At 43.7% G+C, this 12,097-nt stretch overlaps 1 protein-coding gene across 1 annotated transcript in view; it reads right to left on the reverse strand.

Annotated features, from left to right (window-relative positions):
- The window catches only part of PARM1 (prostate androgen-regulated mucin-like protein 1), a 100,412-nt gene that overhangs the window by 2,394 nt on the left and 85,921 nt on the right, over positions 1–12,097 (reverse strand). The window contains exon 3 of the mRNA XM_036853070.1: positions 10,531–10,609. Coding sequence (XP_036708965.1) covers positions 10,531–10,609 — 79 coding nt within the window. The remainder of the gene's footprint in view (positions 1–10,530; positions 10,610–12,097) is intronic.

Consider the following 12,097-nt stretch of genomic DNA (forward strand, 5'->3'; position numbering starts at 1 on the left):
GCCAAAAGGGACCCAATAAGCACCTTCTTTTATTGATAGGATACTCTGTCTCACCTTTGTATGCTTTCTCACAGCATTTTTATATCTATCATATAATTTGATTCTCATAAAATGTCAGTTGAGCCTACAGATATATGTCCTTGAATATATTTTTAACTCCCTGTTTCTTCATCTATAAAATGGAGAAACTTAAAAAAAATTGCGTTGGGATTGGTGGGTGGATTAAATGAGGTAATGCATATAAAAGACCTGGCACATAGTAAATGCACAATAAGTGTTGCCCAATATTGCTTTTTAATTTTTATTATAATGAAACTTACACAAGTGCATGGCAGATCTGCAAATAAAAAAGGATACTGAGTGAAAAGTGCGCCTCCCTCACTTTCTCCAGGAACTCCTGAAACTATGCCCCAGGCATAGTTATAAAACCAGCTTCTTATATTATAACCTAAAAAAAATTATTATCATGCTAGAGTGGGGTTAGAGGATTAAAAATCTTCTGGGCATCAGGTCTTACTGCTTGTGGTTAATGTAGGCAAGACTATTTGATCAGAGCTATACCTGAATCTGCTGTATTATAAGAGATGTCTACTACACACACACTAGTAAAATAAAGGAAGAAGATGGAGCTTTCATTTTTCTTTGTCTTCTCATTTGAATGAACTGTGAGTTGAGCAAAATACTGATAAATGAGGGAAGCAAAGCAAGAAATAGAGATAAACCATGTTTGGGAGTGTACTGAACCCATAGGGCATGTTTTAATGTAATAATGAGCCTAAACAAGAAGAATTGGGTGTGCTGGGATTCAAGCCAGGTTTGGATAAATCCTGTAATACTGTGGAAAGAGGAAGACAAACACATCTTGTGTGTGAGTGTGTGTGTGTGAGATAAGAAGAGAATCCTTAATGATCACTTTAAACTATCTCTCTTGGTCAGAACCTCTTAAATCATGGCATGTTTTAGATGGAAATGGGGGAATTTTTCAGATTGGCATTTGTCAGGTCTAAAGTGGTGAAAAAACTCCCACTCTCGGGGCTTCCCTGGTGGCACAGTGGTTAAGAATCTTCCTGCCAATGCAAGGGACACAGGTTCGAGCCCTGGCCCGGGAAGATCCCACATGCCGCGGAGCAACTAAGCCCATGTGCCACAACTACTGAGCCCACGTGTCACAACTACTGAGCCCACATGCCACAACTACTGAAGCCTACGCACCTAGAGCCTGTGTTCCGCAACAAAGAGTAGCCCCCGCTCACCGCAACTAGAGAAAAGCCCGCACACAGCAACGAAGATCCAATGCAGCCAAAAATAAATAAATAAATAAATAAATAAATAAATAAAACAAAAAAACCCTCCCACTCTCAAGATTAAGAAGGTGGGGCTCGGCCCAAGGGATCTGGGAGACTGTCACTGTGACGTACTGGGAGAGGTGGTACTAAAACTAAGGCCTGCTGGCTCTGGTCTGCAAGGCTGCTGCATCTAATTGCAATCTGAAGAGCACTCTGTATGAATGACATCCTCGTCATGTCAAGGCAGTTTCATTTACTCCATTTCTTCATAAAGACCGGCACCCAGCCAGCCAGCATAGCTAAGTTTTCCATTTGCTGTGCGTTGGCTTCCTTAGACAGTAAACCTTCCGGGGGCAGACTACGTCTTACTTTGCTTCTAAATTTCTGAATGTCTGATATGTTGCTCTTAATGCAATGGTATTTTTTTTATAAATACTTGATGATAACTGCTTACATCCAGTGGCAGATAAACAGTACACGGAGTAAATACACAGAGTTTGCTTTGTCAATACCTTCGGGGATTAGTATGGCCTGTGGCAATTCACTGTGCAATATAACTATGGCAAAGTGAAAATACCTTATTAAAGAACAGAAAGGGCCAAAGCCACCATTTTAACCTTAAAGATAGGAAGAGGAAAGAGAACTACAACTAAGTTTCTCCCGTGTGATGACACGGCTTTGAAGCACTCAGTATAGGCTCAGTCCTTGTAAATCAATGACACTGTGCTTCTTGTCACTATTGTTCTACTGCGTCGGATGATTTAGTTAGCTAAAAGCAGAACCTGAGGGGACAAAATAGGGAATGATTTCTGTGAAGCCCTTGCCTCATTGCTTCCTTCTCCAGTGGTTTTGCTCTAACAAAGCAACACTCCCCACTCCCCGCAGTCACAATTGGTGATGCTTTGTTGGTGACAACTGGTAAATGTGGTGGTGACATTTGTGGTTTGAGGCCTTGTCCACAACTGTGAAAAGGTACCTATTTTAAGATAGCTATAGCATTGCTACTTAATGGAACTCAATGCTCTCTGAAAATGAATGAGGTGTTTAACTTTTTTCTATGTTGAGACAAACATATTTCAGAAAACACCTTCTCCTTTATAAGGGTCAACCCCAGTTCTCCAGCAGGTCTCCAACTTTGTTTATTACTGCTCTTTCCAAAGTCCTCTCATCTCTAGTAAAGTGAGTCTTGCCATTCAATCACTGGTGCTTATTATGTGCTAAGAAGGAGAGTTATAAAGATGAATAAGGTATGGCTTAGTGCTGGGAAAACACAACTGAACTTGCAGATCCCTGGTCATTAGCCATTAGGCCTTAGACTCTTAATCATCTATTAGCAAAGCTAGTTTGGTACAGCTGTCACTGTCTCCTTTGTTTTCGTTGGTGGCTTTCTTTTTTTGATTGTCATTTCCCTGCCTGGCTTCTTTCATTTATTCATTGAAAAGTTATCACCAATCAGTCCTTATTTTGGGATTTGGGGAATACTTCAGTGAAGTAAGAGACAGAAATCCCTGTCCTAAGGGGGCTTACATTCTAACGGGGGAAGACACAATAAATAAGACATGAAAAATAATATGGCAGATGGTAATAAGTACAATAGAGGAAAATAAAGCAAGGAAGGGGAATGAGGGGTTCTATATGGGAAGTGGGGATTGTAAGTTTGAATATGGTGATCAGGAAAGTCTCACGAAGATGTCATTTGAGCAGACACATAAAGGAGATGTGGATGAGCCATGGGGATGCCTGAGGCAGACCCTACAGACAGAACAGCATGTGCAAAGGCTCTGGGGCAGAAGCAAACAACACATCTGTGTGGTAGCTACTGAACTATAATTAAAAAAAACTTCCTATATTGGGATGGTTTTAGATTTATAGAAAAATTGCAAAGATAGTACAAAGAATTCCCATGAGCCCTTCACCCAACTTTCCTTGACGTTAACATCTGACATAACCATGGTCCATTAGTCAAAAGTAAGAAATTAACATTGTGAACTACCAATTTGAAGCTAAGAAATCTGTGACCATTAGTGGTGAATTTATTTGCCCACAGTTAATCACTGCAAGTTAGCGGCAACAGAGTATCATAATTCAGTATCTTTAAATAATCACCTTTACTTTGAAGGGGCAGGTAAAATTTATTTTATATTTTAAAATCATCTGCCAGTATCATACTGGCAGACACTCATCACAGAAAAGGCCTGCACATCGGAACACCTGCCTATTTGTCAACAAGTTCAGAGTCACGAGATAACTAGGGGAAGTCTATGGTTTAACAGATTTCCATCCTTTCCCCTTCTCTAAACCTAGTTTCTCCTGATCTGGAATAAACCAACACTGCTGCCGCACCCCAAACTTTCTTACCCAGAATCATTCACTCAGCCAGCAAGTATCTATAAAGCAACTCTTTTATGTCAGGTATTGCCAGGGGCTCTCTGTCCTTCTAGCGGAGGAGACCGGCGGTGGACGCAATGATTCCAGTACAGAGAAGTGAACGGTACGAAGGAGGCATGGGCAGCATGAAACTCACTGTGGAGAGGGTGAGGGTGGGAGCTTCCCAGAGAAGATCTCTTTTGAGCTAGACAACTTGGAATTAGCCAGATAAAAAAGAGGTGGGGCTTCCCTGGTGGCGCAGTGGTTGAGAATCTGCCTGCCAATGCAGGGGACACGGGTTCGAGCCCTGGTCTGGGAAGATCCCACATGCCGCGGAGCAACTAGGCCCGTAAGCCACAACTACTGAGCCTGCGCATCTGGAGCCTGTGCTCCGCAACAAGAGAGGCCGCGATAGTGAGAGGCCCGTGCACCGCGATGAAGAGTGGCCCCCGCTTGCCGCAACTGGAGAAAGCCCTCACACAGAAACGAAGACCCAACATTGCCAAAAATAAATAAATAAATAAATAAATAAATAAATAAAATAAAAAAAAAAAAGAAGTGAACCAAACACCTCTGGCCAGGGATCAGCATGTTCAAGAAAAACAAAGGCACAAAACAGCAGAGCATCATACCTGGAAAACTTTAGAGCCAAGTGTGTTTGGAGTGTTGGGAGGAAAGGGTAGAGTAGGGTTACTCAAAGTCTGGTCCTTGGACCAACAGCACTGGCATTACCCGTGAGCCAGTGAGCGCTGCCAGTGCATGGGCCCCACCCTGACACACTGAGCCAGAACCTACGGGGCTGAGACCCAGGAAACTGTGTTTTTAACAAGCTCGTCCACTGGTTCTTTTTTTTTTTTTTTTTAATAAATTTATTTTATTTATTTATTTTTGGCTGCTTTGGTTCTTTGTTGCTGTGCGTGGCTCTCTCTAGTTGTGGTGAGCGGGGGCTACTCTTTGGTGTGGTGCGTGGGCTTCTCATTGTGCGGTGGCTTCTATTGTTGCGGAGCACAGGCTCTAGAGCACAGGCTCAGTAGTTGTGGCGCACAGGCTTAGTTGCTCTGCGGCATGTAGGATCTTCCCAGACCAGGGCTCGAACCCGTGTCCCCTGCATTGGCAGGTGGATTCTTAGCCACTACACCACCAGGGAAGCCCTCGCCCATTGGTTCTTATGCACACTGAAGTCTTGAGAACCACTGAGGTAGAGAATCAAGTCAACTAGACCTACAGAAAGCCAGAAGCTGACCCGAAGAGGTCAACCTGTAGCTAACAAACTCTAGAAGATCTTAGACTTCATGGCTGGCTCTTTATGGGCCTAGTTTTTCAACCTAACAACAACCAGGAAGAATCCAGTTGCAGAAAATGTCATCACTAGAAAGACTTAAAGCAAAACAGGTGACTTCTACAAAGATGTCTTAAGAGCCAGGCCCTGTTGTGTCTACACATCAAGATCACATTTATTTTTGTGAAGGGAACAGCCGTGTTGTCTGTCTGGGTTACCAGCACACCTAATTATAGCAGTATCCACGTTGCTGGCGATAGCAGATACGGTCTCCTGCCCAGGAGATTATCTCGTGGCTGAACACTTTTGAGCCAACTTAAACAAAACAGAACTGACTTACCTCATTCTTCAATCATCACTAATTAAAGACAACCTTCTGCTAGAGGCAGGCAGGGCTTTTGCTTTCTTTTAAAGCTGCCCTGGAATAAAGATTTCTCACGGATAGCTCCTATTAATGAATGTATAATGCGGATGCCACTTCACAGACGTTCAGAAAAAGCACAATTGAAATTGCCAAGATGGAACATGGAAGTCTGTGCGTCAACACGTAATTAGAAAACTGAGCTTCCGCGCCATCTTCATCCTCCTCCACCCCTCCTCTCTCCTTTAAATCCCTGATGCCTACGGAACGGGGCTGCTGGTGGCTACAATTTACTGAGCACCTAAGTAGGAAGCGCATGGTGACAATTACAACGAGGACAGCAGTTGGCCCTTCCACGGCCCTCACTTCAACCCCGGAACTGCGTGTTTATCTGTATCATAGTTTAATCCTCATAACAAGCCTGAGTTAGGTATTAGTATTCTAGTCCTATTTTACAAACAAGGAAACTGAGCGCAGAGTGATTAATGAACTTGCCCTAGAGTCCATATTCTTTTTTTTTTTTTTTTTTAATAAGGACTTAAAATCCTTCATGGGTTAGGTTTTTTTTTTTTAAAGCGCTCCTGACTTATTTATTTATTTATTTATTTTTTTGGCTGTGTTGGGTCTTCGCCTCTATGCAAGGGCTTTCTCCAGTTGCGGCGAGCGGGGGCCACTCTTCATCGCGGTGCGCGGGCCTCTCACTGTCGCGGCCTCTCTTGTTGCGGAGCACAGGCTCCAGATGCGCAGGCTCAGTAGTTGTGGCTCATGGGCCCAGTTGCTCCGCAGCACGTGGGATCCTCCCAGACCAGGGCTCGAACCCGTGTCCCCTGCATTAGCAGGCAGATTCTCAACCACTGCACCACCAGGGAAGCCCTAGAGTCCATATTCTTAACCACCATGTTATACGGTCTTTCCAGGTCATCTACATTCATTACTCCACTTCATCCTCAAGAAAACCTTGAAAGATAGGTGTTATCAGCTCTGTTTTTGCAGGTGAAGAAATGAAGGATCAGGGAGATTATAATTTGCCCAAGGCCACCTAAATAGTAAGTAGAAGGGTCAGTATCGAACCTGATTGCAAAGTCCACGTTCCTCCCTCCACCCCACATTGTTGCTGGCTACAATACGGGGGTGGATAGTAGAAAAGAGCCTTGGAAGTTTCTGGGCAGTTCATTTTTATAAACTGCATCCAAAAGTGGCTTAGGTTACAGAGAGATGAGGTCCTCCGGGCAGGAGATACCGTGACAAAACTAGGGGTCACGGATCCCTGAAGAGTAGGAGTGTGAAAACGGATGGCTGATTGGTTTACAGACGCCTTCAGAGGGAGCTAGAATTTGGGAAAGTAGTGAAACTCCTGAGCCACTGTGTAGCAGAGCTCGCAAGGAGTGCCCTTTTTCTGGTGGTGAGGCTGCCCTTTCAAGCGGATCTTCTTTTGCCTTTGCCGGGACATCGGCTGGGCCTGGGGTGATAGTCCGTGGTTGCAGGCCAGAAGCTAATGGTTCCCTCATGGGCTGTGATTTCAGTCACTTGCTGCTCCAGCCAAGTGAGCTAAAAAAACCACAGATAACATACCTCTGTCATGTTATTGTTCTCAGAAATGTGGGACAATAGGAATGGAGGAAATTTCCAGCCAAGGCAAAACTCAACCTTAGGTACACACACACACACACACACACACACACCCATGCACACACATTTGTCAATTGAGCCAAGTGTATTTTTGATGAATGATTAGTGGGGCTTTCCAAGAATTTGGCAAAATAACACCTGAAGGGGTTTTAGCACAGCCTTAAGATTCATGAGAGCTATTGACCTCCTTATGTTATCATTTTTCCAAAATAATTAACAGAGCAGCAGAAAGAGGTTTTACTTAGGGGGTTTCTGAACAGGGGTTTGATCACTTTATCCATCCTTAAGTTTGTAGTGCCAAAGATTAACAATCTTATATTTATACCATGGGGGCCTTTCTATATTAAGAGGGAGGAACTACATTACAGGAGAGAGAAACAACGACTAGTTCAATTTAATCATTCACTGAATTTATCTAGTGTCGAGAATGCTTGGAGAAAAAATACACTTTAAATTTTTTTTTTTTTAATTAATTAATTTTTATTTTTGGCTGCCTTGGGTCTTTGTTACTGCGCGCGGGCTTTTCTCTAGTTGCGGCGAGTGGGGGCTACTCTTCGTTGCGGTTCGTGGGCTTCTCATTGGGTGGCTTCTCTTGTTGCAGAGCGCGGGCTCTAGGTGCGCGGGCTTCAGTAGTTGTGGCACTCGGGCTCAGTAGTTGTGGCTCACAGGCTCTAGAGCGCAGGCTCAGTAGTTGTGGCGCACGGGCTTACTTGCTTCGCAGCATGTGGGATCTTCCCGGACCAGGGCTCGAACCTGTGTCCCCTGCACTGGCAGGCGGATTCTTAACCACTGTGCCACCAGGGAAGTCCCTACACTTTAAATTTTTTAAGTAAAATGTTATACAATTTTAATCAGCACTCATTAGAACCAATTTTAATGGCATGCTAGCAAAATTTTCCAAACCCAGTAAGTTCTGAGATGGCAGAACTGTGTCTCATGACTGATGTGACCCCATTGCTTAGAAGAGTTCCTGGCACCTGGCTAACGCTCAGTTACTATCTATTGAGCAGCTGTCCTACTGGTGTTCCTCCTAGCTGACCCCTTTGACGATGACGATGATGATGGCAGTGCTATGTACTTGGGAAGCAGCATCCATTAATCCTTCCAACGATGCTACCAAGTAGTTACAGTTACGGTCCTCATCTTACAGAGGAGGGAAGTGAGGGATAGTGAAGCTCTGTTACATGCCCAGGTGATGGAAGAACCTGCTAGAAAGTGGTAGGGCTAGGATTGGAACTGAGATCTCCCTGCTCCTGGAGTCTGAATTCTTAGTCACTGTTCTAGTCTGCCTGTCTGTCATCAGTGGTGGGCTTCAGGTGGTGAAATTGAATTCTTGCCTGGAGTCAAGAAGAAGAGTCCTGAGGTTATTGTAACATCATTTCTGGCAAGTCTGTGGTGAGAGGCAAGTGTTTCTATTTTGTTCCATACTCTATGGAGGCATTTTTGGTGACATAGCCCTTCGGAACTCACCACTGGTGATTCCACAATGTCTCTCAATTTTCTCTGTAAGTTCCTTTCTTTGAGCCCCACCCAGAATCTCCCAAACACAAAGAGAAACTCTGTTACAAAGTGGGAAATGAGGTACCCAGACTAGTTCATAAAAGCCAATTTAACTAATAATTAAAATATAGTGTATCTACCGTGATAAACTAGTAATTAAGCCAGATGGAAAAGGGTAGCATTCAGTAAGCTATAATTCATAAAACTGTTTGATGCTCAAGGAAATATAGACTTAATGAAGAGAAAGATTGCTTTTTTAATTTGAAGACCTCTGGATCCTTTCATAAAGGCTTTTAGACACAGATAATGCTGGCACTTTAATTCCGATTTCTCTTTGAAACCTGGCTTTCCTGTTCTTTGTACCTTAGATAGGGGTGATATTACAAGGCACTCTCATACTTGACACCAGTCATTAGATTGATTTTGTTCATTTGCAGAACAAAAGATGGAGGGAGATAAAAGGGAAGGGGGAGGGGAGGGTTCCCCAGTGGGCACGGGTCTGGGCTGGGGTGACCGGAGGAGATGAGAGAGGGCAGCAGAGGGGATGTGTGTGTAGAGATGAGAAACTAAATACGTGAGCTCCACGTGGGGAACCAGGACACGCCTCTTGAGGGAGAAGCACAGCTGTGATGAGAAAAAGTCAAGAGTGTGCATGTGTGCACAACCGTGCCTGTGTGGTTGTGTGTTCTTACGTTCAGTTGTGCATTTATTCAATTTATCGAGCATCTTCTTTATGCCAGCCCTGAGCTCACAGATAACGCTGGGTCCTCAGGCAGCTTACATTTTTGTGGGGAAAAGAGACAATAGACAAGCAAACAAACATATTAAAAAAACAAATAAAATCACATACAGTGAAAACAGCCAGGATGAAACTAATTGAGGCACTAGGAGAATAAATAACAAAGGCACCAAACTGGAAGGGAAGTCTCCTGGAGAATGTGACTTGAAAGCCACGTATGAAGAAGAACTCGAAGAAAAACATTTCAGGGAGAGGGACCAACAAGAACCAAGGGCCTGGAGAGACAAAGTACCTGGTGTGTTCTAAGAACTGGATGGAAAGCCAGTGTGACTGCAGCTCAGTGGTTAACAGGGAGAGAAATGTGTGATGAGCAAGAAGACGTGGCAGGGTGGGTCCATGAAGGAGCTCACGCCAAGCTGAAGGGTCAGTGTAATTCTAAGGGCAGGGGGAAAGCCACTGGGGGCGTTTGAGGGAGGGAGTGACAGGGCGAAGGGGCTTCCGCAAAGATGGGCCTGGCTGTTGGGAGGAGAACGCGTTGGGGGGTCAGGGACCAGGTGTGCTCATCACGGTGGCATGCGTCCCTCTGTCCCTGTTATAGGCACTGGGCAGACTGGGGAACCAGACAGCCACTTGCCTTTTGGCATTTTACAGCTGGAAGGACACAGCGTGAGTAACGTGGTTTTTGAGAGTTTTGATTGTACAGACGGTAGACGACAAAAGTGGAGGACTCAACGAGTACTGTAACTTTCTCTTTGGCTAAAGAAAGTAAAAACTCAACTACCATCTGTGATCACATTCTTTTCATAAGAGAAAGGATATTTTAAAACCCAAACTATAAGGATATAGTCTCGGGGGGAAAAAAACCCAATTTTGTAGAAAACACTACACTTCCCTTGTATTTTCAACATTTTGCTTTAGAAGCGGTGAGAACCTCCTTCCAGGCTGGGTACACACTGCCACATCAGTGTTCAGAACATCAGTGTTTTGGAACCATTGAGCCTGCCTATCTCGCCCATTTCACAAGTGAGACAAGCTGAGGCTCAGGAGGCAAGTGGCTTTCTCAGGGTGATGATGTGAGTTAAGGGCGGAAGGCCAAGGCCCCAGTCCCTTCACTCCAGGTTCATTCTCCTTCCATTACATCATCACGTTGTATAGTCCGGATGATTTCTTCTGCTTTGCCAACTTTCAGATACTGCCCCATCTATTCCTGTCCAGGGTGCAGTACGCTGGCCATTTTCACTTCCCTGCCAAGATTTCTGAGAGCTGAGATACTTATCAAGAAACAAGAACTCAGCAAAACAGCTCACAGCCCAGAGCCTGATAAAAAGGAATTCCATTCTTTATAAAGAAGAGGAAGGTGCTGTCTTACCTGATCTTTAGATAGGCTGCAACTCCAAACACCAGCAACACCACAGCAATGACTGTCACTGTAATGGCGGCAATGCTCCCTGGGAAGGAGAAAAGGCACAGAAAGAAGATGAAGGAAGGGTGTTCATTCCAGATCATTCTGCAACGCAAAACCCAGGAGCTTAATTCTGTTATCAAAATGCTTCTCAGACTAGGCTAAGTTCGGTAAATGGCCATTATTTATTAAGACCTTTTGGCTGGCCTTGAGTTCAGAAAACAGTTCACAGTAATATTTGATAATTTTTTTAAGAATGCCACCAATCTGTTGCTGCTGCTGCTGCCGTCTGCAGGGGTAGTGGATTTAAAATCTCCTGAAGTACTATTTTCTTCTTTCATATGCTTTAGCTTGTCTTTCTAGCATTTGCAAAATATTGGAAGACCTAGGATGCTTAGTCAAGGGTCATGACAAAATAATGCTGTTGATTTTTTAATAAAGCAGAACCACAGCGCTGTGTCAGTTGTGTCCACTTCAAAAGGGTCATCTTGGTAGGAGATGCACTAATTTTAATGATGCCATCAAATCAAAGCATTTTAAAAAAACACCTCTTTGGGTCATGTGTCCAGTTTTCAGCCCTGAAAGGTGACTCTGATTTTGTAGAGGATAAAGTCAAGTTTGGTGTATAAAATGAGGTCAAGTCTGGTAGGTAACGCTATGTTTTGTTTGTAGAAATAACCAGGTACAATTATAAAGTAACATGAATGTTTTATGGTGTAGTTTAAAATCTGTTTCCAAAGGCAACTATTAATGGGCAGTTAAAAAAGCAAAAAACAAAAAACCCTTTGAGCACACAGCCTTGTAAGAATAACCATACTGCTTCCAGAGATTACTACTTTGGGGCACAATGCTGTTTTTGTGTGAGTTGGTGGCTAATAATGTATATATTTCAGTTTTATTTCACCTCAGAAATACCAAGAATCAATTGGGCTTTTGTCTCCTCATAGTTAAAGTGACTTTTTGGCATTAAAGTTGGTACTAGGGACCCCATTTACTCGTTCAGGCCACCGAGAAATTATTTTCTACTTCAACAAATGAATGGCACTCTTAAACGCACTGGAAAGAGCATCAGATCTGGAGTCTGAATATGTGGATTCAAGTGTGGTTCTATCATTAGCTGTCTGACTATGGGCTAATCACTTAACCCTGTGGACCCATACACCACTCACCTGCTGTGACAGAGAAAGAAGAGCTATTCTACTGGCCCACATAATTTTAAGAAAATTAAATGAGGTGCCCTGTGCACCAAGCTAAAGTCCTATCCAGATATACCTTCCTGGACCAGTGCCCATCTTTCATGAACTACATCGCAAAGGTGATAGATCTGTCCCACATTTCTGGAGATTTACTATTTGTGGATGATTCTGCCACTTCTCCTTCTATTTTTTCCCCCTCTCTTATGAATGGCTTTTGTATATTGTTCTTCTCATTAGCCCTTTCACCAAAGGAATTAGAGCAGAGCTAAGAAGCGAATGAGTCTACTCATTAACTCTTTAGTAACTCCTGCAAAGGTTTGGGTGAAAGAAGGCTACAG

This window comes from Balaenoptera musculus, chromosome 5 (assembly GCF_009873245.2).
Source record: "Balaenoptera musculus isolate JJ_BM4_2016_0621 chromosome 5, mBalMus1.pri.v3, whole genome shotgun sequence".
Taxonomy (NCBI): domain Eukaryota; kingdom Metazoa; phylum Chordata; class Mammalia; order Artiodactyla; family Balaenopteridae; genus Balaenoptera; species Balaenoptera musculus.